Source organism: Salminus brasiliensis, chromosome 2, assembly GCF_030463535.1.
Source record: "Salminus brasiliensis chromosome 2, fSalBra1.hap2, whole genome shotgun sequence".
Classification (NCBI taxonomy): Eukaryota; Metazoa; Chordata; class Actinopteri; order Characiformes; family Bryconidae; genus Salminus; species Salminus brasiliensis.
Genome location: NC_132879.1, coordinates 19,479,329 through 19,491,132, shown reverse-complemented (window position 1 = coordinate 19,491,132; position 11,804 = coordinate 19,479,329). Strand labels below are relative to the sequence as shown.

The 11,804-nt window shown below is 40.9% G+C and overlaps 1 protein-coding gene across 2 annotated transcripts in view; it reads left to right on the top strand.

Moving 5' to 3' along the window:
- fbxo31 (F-box protein 31) overlaps positions 1-11,006 on the top strand; it is a 14,046-nt gene extending 3,040 nt beyond the window's left edge. Inside the window, exons 3-10 of one of the 2 annotated variants that reach the window (XM_072669615.1) lie at positions 1,662-1,748; positions 3,839-3,915; positions 4,055-4,222; positions 4,996-5,070; positions 5,246-5,355; positions 5,709-5,862; positions 6,147-6,487; positions 8,519-11,006. In XM_072669615.1, the coding sequence (XP_072525716.1) occupies positions 1,662-1,748; positions 3,839-3,915; positions 4,055-4,222; positions 4,996-5,070; positions 5,246-5,355; positions 5,709-5,862; positions 6,147-6,487; positions 8,519-8,741 (1,235 nt within the window). In that variant the 3' untranslated portion in view covers positions 8,742-11,006. The remainder of the gene's footprint in view (positions 1-1,661; positions 1,749-3,838; positions 3,916-4,054; positions 4,223-4,995; positions 5,071-5,245; positions 5,356-5,708; positions 5,863-6,146; positions 6,488-8,518) is intronic. The other variant, XM_072669607.1, reaches the window with a different exon arrangement.
- Positions 11,007-11,804: the final 798 nt, after the last annotated feature.

The following is an 11,804-nucleotide window of genomic DNA, read 5'->3' as shown; positions in this document are numbered from 1 at the left end:
TCATGCTTGTTCCACCCTACAGGCTCATCTGACCTCATAGTTGTCCAGGCTTTTAGCTTCATCTAGACCATTTAGAGTTCGCAACTCAGCAGGCTGCACTGATGGGTCCCTTGATGGCCTTCTGCTGCACTCTGACGTTAATGCTGCAGTGTCCTCCCCCTGGCTGTCCATAACAGCATTAATATGACATGTTCCTGACCATGCATTACACAGGTCTGCATTTCACTGTAGTACGTTATTGTGTCTACTTTAGTCACTCGTTCGGAGAAAGCTGGGAAGGCTTTCTTCATGGCTCTGCATAACATACCAGGGATGCCGCAGATGAAATTGGGCTGCAGCACCCCCTGATTTTAGTAGTGTTTAAGTGCAGCTGCTAACATAATTGAAAAAATAATAATGAGACAATATGTGTGTACTTGTTATCTGGGGGAGTTTGTATTTTTATTCGGTGACGTTTTTGCGGCAGTAACCGCACTGTTAAGGTAATCTTCAATTTTCATCCCCTGACAGCTGCTGCCCACTTTGGTGCGTCACTAAAACACAATGTTGTAATGTTGTTTAAAATGTTGACTAATGTAACATTAATGTAATGTAGCTTGACTACTGTTAGGGGGTGTGACACTGTGCCACGTACCAACATTCTCGTTGCCACTCAGCTCATTTGCATAAACATTGGCCACTGGCAGAGGAGGAAAGTACAATGAAAAGGGTGTGTGTCAGTTGTTAGGTGCGTCGCTTATATGTGCACAGGGGTGCAACCAGGAATTTTGGGCCCCACGAAAAGGTATTACACTGGGCTCCATTCTGCCAGAATACTCAATAAATACATTATCAGTCAAAGGCCTCTAGAATCGTCCTAATATTGTTGTCTCAAGGCCTCATTCAAAGTCATCATAGGCAAGTCTGTTAACTTGCCGCCGGTCAGTTATTTTCAGTCATATGAGACTAGGCTTCTTTATGTATGGGGAGAGACCAAAATACTTGAAACTGAAGGTCAGTTGACCGTTTCAGGCACTTTTAAATTACTGACAATAAAACCTTGCGTATAGTTTGTAGGGTTCGACTCAATAATGCACTTTTTATTTATTTATTTATTTAGTTATTGATAGTGACGGCTACTGCGCATGTACAGATCTCCACATCCTTAACTCACGGCGTAATCAGCACAAGACGTTTGGTTTGGAGTAAATTATTGAACGAAAATCAGGCATGTAATTCTGCATGTCACTCACTCAGGGACTTTCAGGAAATTAGAAAACATCCGCTATTTTAATTTTATTTTATTCAGTAGATTGGTGTAGATACAGTTTCCAGAAACTGAAAATTCCGAAAATTCAGTTTTAGATTTGACAGATGTGAATACAAGCTGTTAGTAACACAATCCCTGCCACTTTAAGCATTCAGCTTGATCCTGATTTGAGGTTATTGATGTAGGGAAAAATATTTCATGTGATATCATTCTTCATATCTGAGATGCTCTACTGATTGTAGACTTAATTCTGTTGTTCTTCTCCACTCCGTTCACACCTGCCCTTCTGCCCCCTTTAAACTCACCTCACATACATACACACATGCACAGCTCACATGAGTGGTCAGCCAGCTGTTCACCTCTTTTGCCTCTCCTCTCCTCCTGTGGTGCGTCCACCTGTGTACCTGTCCAGGTGTGAACCCTCGGGTGAAGTCGGGTCGCTTTATGAAGCTCCTTCCCGATTACGAGCACATGGACTATCGGGACGTGTACACGCACTGTATGTACCGCCAGGTGTGAGGGCTGAATGGGGTGGTGCGTGGTGGTGTTTAGCAGAGGTTGCCCTTTACCTGCTGATCTGGGTGGTTTTACTCTGATGGTTGGCGGGTTCAGAGCTGGGTGGGTGAAGCAGGTTCTAGAGCTGTGTAAAAGGGCAGCTTCTGCCTGGAGCCCTGCACGCCTCTGTGTCCTGCATGTGTGAGAAAAAGACACGCACTGGCCTGATATGCAGGAGTCTGCGGTGATCCTAACCTGACCTGACTGTGTGAAGTGGTTCTTCTTTTAATAGTACATCCTGCTTTGAGCCACACTGCTTACTTGCAATATTTAAATGATGGTTTGAAAAGCACTCAGTTGTGCAGACAGGTTTGTGAGCCTTTTGGAATTTTGCACTTAGTGTGAATGGTTCCTAATCAAGACATTTTTATTTTACACACAACTTGATTGTAAGTTGCAGTGTCTTTCTACTTTCTGCTAACAATTGGAACAAGTGGAGTCTCATTTATTGCCTCTAGTCTCCATTAAGCTACTCCTGTAGGCTCTGAGCAGTCTTGTGCAGTGTTCAGGAGGTTTTCCCTCTCAATGCTCTGCATCATCACTGGGTGCGTTTACATGCACTTCATAATCTGATCACTGCGGAGCATCAGGTTTCATCAGTAATCCGATCAATGTGCTTGCAAGCCACAATATGAACATACGTTACCTGAAAAATGAAGGATACTTATCATTTCTCTCACATCATTCCCCACTTCATTTTGTCAATGATGCTGGTTTCAGCGTTGCTTAGAAAGTGTATTGCCATCGCCTTACAGGTGCTCTATTAAACGCTGCTCGGTTATTTCCAGTCTGTTTTCACTCATGTGCAGGCCGTGAAATCCTAGACTTAAGAGTTTAGCTGGTCCCAAAATAGAACTCCAATTGTGGCCCGACATATGTAAACCCTCATTTTTCCCATTGTCTGATTACTCAAGTGCATGGGTTGATCGAATTTCTGACCAAATCTGATGTTTTGCAGCGTCACGCCAAAACCATGTATCTCCATTTTTTACTTTTTTTTGTTCTTATTAATAGTTCTTCCTCACAATGCCAAAATGTCATGATGAATGGGCCAATAGAGATGGTCCAAAATTATTTAGGTTGATTTTCAGTTGAGAAGGTTTCTGCTTTCTCTTGCGAAGTTGCTACTTTGTAGATGACAGCGTGACGGCAACAACGTATGTCTGAGATCACGTTTATTTAGGGAGCATTTCAGATCAAAACATCATATTTTAGTGGGTTTGGGCATTCTGACGTACAGATTTTTTTTAAAGCCACTTCGCTGCTGGTGTCGAGCTACTTAGTTCTGAGTCGCAGTCATGTTGGGTGATCCAGTGCTTTTAAATTTTAGATCACAGATGCCATGGCTGTCTTCTGTAGAATTTCCGCATACAGCTTTGAATCCATTGGTCCCTTAGTGATTGAAAGCCCTTCAGGCCCTGAGGCAGCACAGCAGCCTCACACTTCCTCAACCATGCTTTATAGTTGAGAAGAGGCTTTGGTGTTGATAGGCAGGGTTGTCTTTCCTCCCAAACGTAATGCTGTGCACAAAAGTTCAACTCTCATTGAGCCGTGGAAAGATTTTTCGACATGTTTAGACAATTTTATTCAGTATACTAAATATTATAAGACTAATGAGAATGCATTTAATTATAAATACCATGTGTGTAAAGGGTTTCTGTCCTGGGATTTTATTGTTTTTGAAACACATGGCATTCTGGACATTTCTTGATGTTTCTTATACCTTTATTCTTAATAATGTACACCTAATCATTCTGTATTGAAATGTTCATGCAGAAATCAGGCTAAGTCCAGTGCTCCCAAACCTGTTCTCACAACTACAACAAATTTCAGTGTCATATGCTTTGTAATTACACAGATCACATGCTATCGAGACTAGGAGAAGTCCACGTATAACTAATGCACTGTGCTGAAATGCCCTGCAGTTACCTCCTTTCCTCTCACTCTTTTCCGTGTTGATTTGATGCTGCTGCATGCTGCTCTGCCCTCTGTTTAGTAGACTCCGTAAGTGCATATCGTGTGTTTGTGTTGCAGTGCTCCATCCATACAGACACATTTTGGGTCTCTGGCAGCCAGACATAGGCCCGTACGGAGGTCTCCTGAACGTAGTGGTATGCACCTTCACTTTCATTTCATTCAAAATGAACAAATGCCTTTAATGAATTGTCTGCAGTACAACTATAACTACTAACCTGTTTCCCTGTTAGCGTGCCAGCTCTTATTCATTTGTTTTGTGATGTGTCTGGGTAGGTGGATGGGCTGTTTATCATTGGCTGGATGTATCTGCCACCTCACGATCCCCGCGTGGAGGACCCAATGCGCCGTCGCCCTCTCTTCCGTATCCATATGTGGGAGAGTAACAAGGCCACTGTGGAGTGCATGTATGGTCATAAGGGCCCTCACAAAGGAGACATTCAGGTGAGTGTTTTGTTAAAGGGCCCATATTGTGCTTAATTTTTTTATGACAGTTATATGACTGTAGCGGTGACAGTCATTTATTTTCCAACCTCTCTTAATGCCTTAGAGTTTAGATTATTTGTGACTAGTGGTGTAACAGATCACAAAACTGGTTTTGAGTCATCTGATCATCAGCAAAAAGAAAAAAGAGAGAAATGTGAGACACAAAATCTTTCAGTTTGAAAGTATGTTGTGTTATTGCTTTGTTTAGTGACTTTAGTGATTAGTGACTTTTATTTTGAAACAGTCTGTTTCAAATTTAGCAGGTGCCCATTCTCTCGTTCTCTCCTTTTTTTTTTCTTCTTTTTTTCTTTTTTTTTTTCCTTCATTTCGGATACACGTCTTGAGGTTGACTTACTTAAAGGTTTCTCTATTTCTCACTCAGTCTGTATCTGTATCCATATGATTATGTCTCTTACTTAATGACCTCTGTTTTGACTGGCTACCCTGTATTGTGCCTAATTCAAAAATCCAGGCTGAAAGCGCCTCTTATAGCTTTAGTGTGAATGGGCAGAGCTGAACTGCTATAGGCTTATACATGTAAATATAGTGATTTTTATAGCCTGTTTTCATAGACTGGGAAGTAAATGGAAGAGTTTCATAATTTATGAATATTCATGTACAGCATTTATTTGAAGGACATTCTCTTTGATAAGAGTAGTGCTGTTACAGAAATAATAGGTAGGTTGTGCTCTGATGTGACAAGTAAACGCGTTTTGTGATGTGTTTTGCAGACAGTGAAAAAAGATGAGTTCTCTACCAAATGCAACCAAACAGATCACCATCGAATGCCAGGGGGCAGACAAGAGGTGAGGGAGCTGTTTAGCTTAAACATCCTTCCATTATTACCCTGCTAACATCTGAACAGGTTGGGCTTTGAGTCCATGAGGAGGATTAAGAGCTATTTAGTTTCAGCTGCATGGTTAATCTGATCGCTGGCTCTGTTGGTTTTGTTTGAGTGTGCATTTCTCCCTGGATGTGCAGGAGTTCCGTACCTGGCTGGAGGAGGAATGGGGACGGACACTGGAGGACATTTTTCATGAACACATGCAGGAGCTGATCCTGATGAAGTTTATCTACACCAGCCAATACGAGTAAGTCTGCTGTTTAGTGCCCGGCCAGCAGGAGCTCTTCTGAGCCTTATAACTTCACAATATCTATAGTTTTGCAGTTCTGCCTGGACTTATTTGAGTAAACTGGAGTTATTTTTTATTTTATTTTGAATGTAACCTTAACATATTGTCAGCGTCGCACAAAAACCTTGTATCTCCTCTCTATTTTTGCCGTTTTAAACTTTTTGACATGATGTGGATCTGGAAGTTGTTCTTTACATTCTTTAAATGTAATAATGAATGGGCCTTGCATTTTTTCCTTCCCTTGTAAAGTTGCCATTTTGGAGACACAAGGTTTTTGTCCAACAGCAGTGATATGAATTCTGTGTTTGCAGTAATTGCCTGACGTACCGGAGAATATACCTGCCCCCGTGCCTACCTTCAGACCTGCTGCAGCCGGGCCTCTTCAAAGGCACGTATGGCAGCCACGGCCTGGAGATCATCATGCTGAGCTTCCATGGCTCTCGGGCCAAAGCCACCAAACTTACAGTGAGTCTCTGTGTTATTTCACCTGAATATTTCACTTCTGCTCTTGCAAATCCATTGCCTTTCAGAATTGATATAAATGGGAGGAAAAACTCACCAACTATGACTGAAATGACATTTTGTATTTAACACATAACCATGGTAAACCCACTGTTGCTGAAGTACAATTCCTTAATTTGCTGTTTAGTGTGAGAGTGGAAGTCCAGTAAAAAGAACCTGAAACAAATAGGGGGGGGGGCATAACCTGTTCTGTTCCTCCATTTAATGAATCTCTGCTTATCGCTCAGGGTGACCCTAATGTGCCAGCGGGTCAGCTGACCTTAGACATAGACCTGAGTCGGCCGGTGCAGCTGCCTGACTTGGAGCACCAGCGGAGTATCGAGGAGCTCTCTCGCCTGGTGATGGGCGTACACGAAGAAGTCCAGAGGGGGTCCCAAGATCCTGCTGCTGCATCAGCGGAGGGGGAAGGTGGTTCCTCTGGGGCAGAGGGCTCAGACACAGCCCCTGCGGATGAAGCAGAGGAAGCTGGTGTGGGAGCGACAAGTTCTTGCCCTGAACCTCAGCCCTTCGTCCTGCCTTTAGGAGTCATGGCCCGCAATGAGGTGTACCCACGCACATGCAAGATGTGGTGAGTATAACTGCCTTTGCTGTCTCAGTTTTGCACACCATGCCGAATTGCAGTTAGGTGTATCTCTGAATTTAAAGCTTTAATATAGGGACAGATTGGGGGGTTCAATGGTGTGCAATGGTGACATGGTTTGATAACATACACACATTCATTCATGTGAAAAACAAAGTACACCTCTTTGAGTTCTATAGTCTACTGCATCAGCACATTTGGTCCTTAGCAGGTCTTAAAAGTAGGTAAAGACAACCTCAGATTAACAACACAGATTCCACCCTATCATGGACAGGCAATCAGCAATAACTTGAAGTAATGGTTGGTGAAGGAATTTTGGCCTAATCTTCTTTACAACGTTGCTTCAGTTTATTGAGGTTTGTGGACATTTGTTTATGTGCTGTGTTTGGTTTTCACCAAAGGGGACGCTTTGCAAAATTACTGAACATCTCCACTCAAACCCTTCCAAACAAGTCATATTTGTTCAGCCTTTTTCTAATTGAACTCACATGAGCTTGAACATTTAACATGCTAACTGAGGCCTGTAGAGTCTGAGATGTAGCTCTTGGATTTTTTTTGCAAATTCTCTGAGCACTGCACTGTCTGGGGTGAGTTTGATGAGATGTCCACTCCTGGGAGGATTGGCAACTATCTTGAATGTCTTCCACTGGTGAATAATCCTTTTCACTGTAGAATGGTGTGTAAAGGTAAAGGTAAGGCCTAGTTAGACCTGCTAAGGACCAGATGTTTTTTTTTTTTAAGTGCTGATGCATAAAACCATATAATTCAAAGAGGGTGTTAATTGTTTTTCACATGACCGTATAAAGTGCTGGTCCAAACTCTGTTAGGATCAGATTGAGGTTTGTGTTTAATGCAGTCATATGCACATAACTTCTCATTACTTTTTTGAAATATACTACGTTACATTAAATACTCTACAGGATAATAACACATAATAAAATACTAAAAATAATAATACACACCATAAAATATTCCATACTCTCCAATACAGCAAATAACAGTAATTGTGTAGGATATGCCCATTTATGTAGAATGTGCCCATATAAAATGGTTTAATGACATTATTATGGTGTTATTGTATAATTGTCCATTCTATTGATTGGTCAGTCTAATAGAGCTTTTAAAAATGAGAAGATTTGGACAGTCCTGAACAGAACAGAAAATGACACATTTTAATGTTTATAGGAAATGAATGTATGTAGGACAAAATATATTATGTTTTCAGACATAAAAATCCAAAAAGCTCTTTGTTTTGTTTTTGTATCAACTGATGTTTGAATAGTCAACAAATTACATTTGTATTTTCAGTGTATTTATAAACAATACTACAATCCTACAAAACAAATGTAATTACATTGTGGTGAAATTTGAGATGTAATGCTGTCTAACTGAAACGTGACAAGAACACTAGTTAGTGGTTGTCAGTCCTGATCCTGGAGTGCCCCTGCCCTGCACATTTACTGTGCTCCCTGCTCTTAACACACGTGATCATTTGGGGTATATGCCCTTCCAGAGCTGAAGTGGCAGGAAATCACTAAGTTGTCTAGGGGAGGGGTCCTCGTTAATCAGAATTGACAACCACTGTCAAAGTATTGTAATTAAATCAGAGAGTAACACACAACAGATGAACCCCCCTCCCCCCAACAGGATCATTAATAAAAAGGCTGTGCTGCACTTGCTCATTGTTAGAGATGCATGATAATATTGGAATTATATCAGTATTGGCAGATAATAGTTTAAAACCACGACTGGCATCGGAGAGATGTTTTGATTTGACTGATATTTCAAACGAATGGTGTGTTTATTGTACTCTGAACGGGCAGACTGTTTAGCTATATTGCACTAAATACATGCATTGTTTTACTGTTTATGTAACTTTTTTCTCCATAATCCACAACTAGATGAATTTGGTCTCAGTTCCCATCTGCCTTTGCTCATAATTCCCATATTGGATGCATCCCTAGTTTGTTTATGAATGTTTTACAAGTTCAGCTGACAAATGATTTCTGAATGTGCCAGTTTTTACGGAACAGGCCTCATAGCTGGTCATGGCTTCACGAGTCCGGAGCGCACGCCAGGCCTTTTTGTCCTGTTCGATGACGACCGCTTTGGTTTCATCTGGCTGGAGCTCAAGTCCTTCAGCCTGTACAGCCGGTTGACGGACCAGCTGGAGCATGCTCAGGCCCCCAGCATGGAGCGCTTTGAGTCCATGCTCCGCAACATGCAATCATGGACATCCTGATAGCCAAGCACCTCCTCCTCCTCTTCCTCCTCCTCTTCCTCCTCTGCCATGCTCCCTTACCTTATGCATCACACATGCCCTGTGAAAAAGTGACAGCAATTCCAGCCCTGCAGAGCCACACATCCAACTCGCCTGACTCAACTCCTGAGTAATTTCCAACTCTGCTGAATTGGAAATTGAAATTGAGCCAGTAGTGTTGGAGCGGGGACAGAAAAGTGTGTGTTGTTGTGGTCTCCTAGGACGGGGAATGCCCATTCCTGTTCGGCGTACTCTAAAACTCGGATTATGCTGTCCACCACTCACACTCACACAACCTGAAGAAACCTCCCTATAGTCTCACACATACACAAAGAAATACCCTGCGCACAGGTGTGTTTGCAGAGGCAAGTTCATACAGGTTGTATTATACCGAGGCTTTCTTATCAGCTTTTTAATTAATTTATTTTTGTAACCTGGAGATGAAGGATGATACGACGACAATTCACCCACATACTCTGGAACAAGCTGAGTGTGCCTCTGTATCATTACAATGGTATTTAACCCAAGACTACTCTTAGAAACTTGTAGCTGCCTGTACTCTTGAAAGTATTTAAGTTCTAAAGGTCTGTCTTCAACAAGCGTGAGATTTTCCAGCTGTTTCGTTGGTGGTAGCTTTTAATTGATGTGGTGTCCCTTTGTCCGATTTTATTCTTTCTGAAAGGTTTTAATATGTATTGCTGTTGCATTGCTCTTAATTTCCGTGGCCGACGTTGCCCATGAGGATGACAGGCTGCCTCTCCTGTTGTTTTGATTTGAATGTCTTCAGTGAATAACTACCGTAGCCTGTGGTACACAGTACAGATGGTTAGTATGTGAACCTTGTCTGACCCATGGTAAAGACCTTGAGTATCAGTCACTAGCGCTGGTTTTCTAACAAGAGTGCTTTAGTGAAGCAGATCCCAGATGGTTTTACTACAGCATTAATGATGCTGTATTTTAGACAAAACAATGTCTGATCTACTTTATTAGATATGGATATTAGGGGAATTGTTTTGTCTGTATAAGAAAAAAAGTAATTGCTTTTTTATTTATTTATTTTATTTTTGACAAAAACACTGGAATTTGGCTTGATGCCATCTTTTGGAGCTAAAACTGCATACTCAGCATGAGCTGTTTAGTTCAGCGCCGTTTCTGTTAGTTAGACCTTTGAATAAATCACTTCGCCTGGGTGATTTGGTTGCAACATCTAAATCCGCTTCATACGAACATGTATTGTAATGAATATGCATGCTGTACTAATACATGTGGGTGAATACACTCCATTTTGACAATTGAGAGTATTTTATTCACATATATTTATAGACTTTGGCTTTGTACCTCAGGTGCCATACCTATGTATGTATTCTCTTAAATAAATATCCTTAAAAAGCATTCATTCATAAAAACTGAAGTCATATTTCCAAATGCTTAAAATACCTACATTTGCAATTGATAAATACAGCAGTTCTGCGTTTCCAAGCTTTTGTCCTTAAGGAAAGAAATGGCACCAGAAACTGGCATGCAAGTGCATGTGTAGAACATCACCAGCTAGTACCTGCGAAACTCACTAGATCACAGGCAGTCTGGACCTGCCTTAGCTTTTTTTTTTATTGGCTCCGTAAAAACAATTGTTTACTCGTTAGTGACACTTTACAACTAGACAAAACCCAAAAGCATTGAGATTAAGAAATATAGAAACCTTCTGTACGATATTTTAAGGTGAGAAGCACGTTCTTTTAACCTCCAAGACACCTTCAGGCCATTTCTTCCAGCAGACCAACAGATAGGACGAATGCTTCCTTGTGCTGTGATGAGGTACGATCATAAAGCTGTGCAGTGGCTCCTCTCGAAGTGCTCTTTCCTAAGCAGCATAGGCAGTGACCAGAGACTAGATTCCTTTGTCTGTACTTTTGTATTCAGCTGCAGCTTTGCAAAAACTAACCACTACAACATAGAGAATATATATGTGAAGTGAATGGAAAAAAATATATATATTGAATTATATATTTCAGCTTTGTTTAGGGATGATTGTGCACATAACTGCAATGTTCGATTTTATTAAACATGCCACCTGTCTGTTGTGCGACTTCTGCAAAGTATAAACTGTTTCAAACAGGACATCTACATGACTTCTTAAAGGATGTCCTGGGAGGAAAGTTGTGTCTAATGTAAACTCCATTGCATACAACTTCAGGGAGCTTTGAAGTAAGTGTTCCTCTCTTCCCAATAAAGGAGAGTAAATCATTACCCTGTCTCGGTCTAAATCACTGTTTCAAGGTACGGTCATTTACCTATTGTCACTTCAGTTGGCATTTGTTTGTAAACAAGGGGAGTTAAACAAGGAACATATCTATTGGGTTATTAACTTGGGTTATTATATACCTTATCAAGAAGCCAGAAGCCTAAGCTGTTCCCCATAGGATTTCATAGCCATCTGCTTAACTAAGAAATTCTGCTATGGGTTTAATACCACCAGACTTTTTCAATAAGGGCCCAGGTGCTTCCTATGATCCTACTATATCTGCCCAGATCAGGGTTCCTATGTAGTATGAAAAAATGTGAAAAATTATTTTTTTTGTTATTTCCAGGTCTGGATAAGTATGGAATAAAGTATGGAACAAAAGTATGGAAAATAATTGTGTTTCCAGACTATTGTGCCCATTATATTTTCTAAAACATAAAATTGAGAATTTTACAAATAAATTGATCATATAAGCAGTGATTATTATGGCGTTTGGAGTTGGCAGCTACCACTGTGTGACAATTCAGTCTACCAGTTCAAGCAGTCAATGTGGACTGCGTTCTTAGAGCAATGCAGTACAACTAATTAAATGCAGGAGACTGGATTAACATTTTAATTAATAACCTTGTGATAGGCTACACTGACATGCCATGTATTCTCATATGGTGTGTTGTATCATCTATGATATTGACTGAGTGGGTATTCTGGAACAGTGTTACAGAAACCTCCTAACTCTGAAACAACATTACATTTATTCAGAATGAAATATGGTAGTTTGACTTGGCTCTAATAATGCAAGGTGA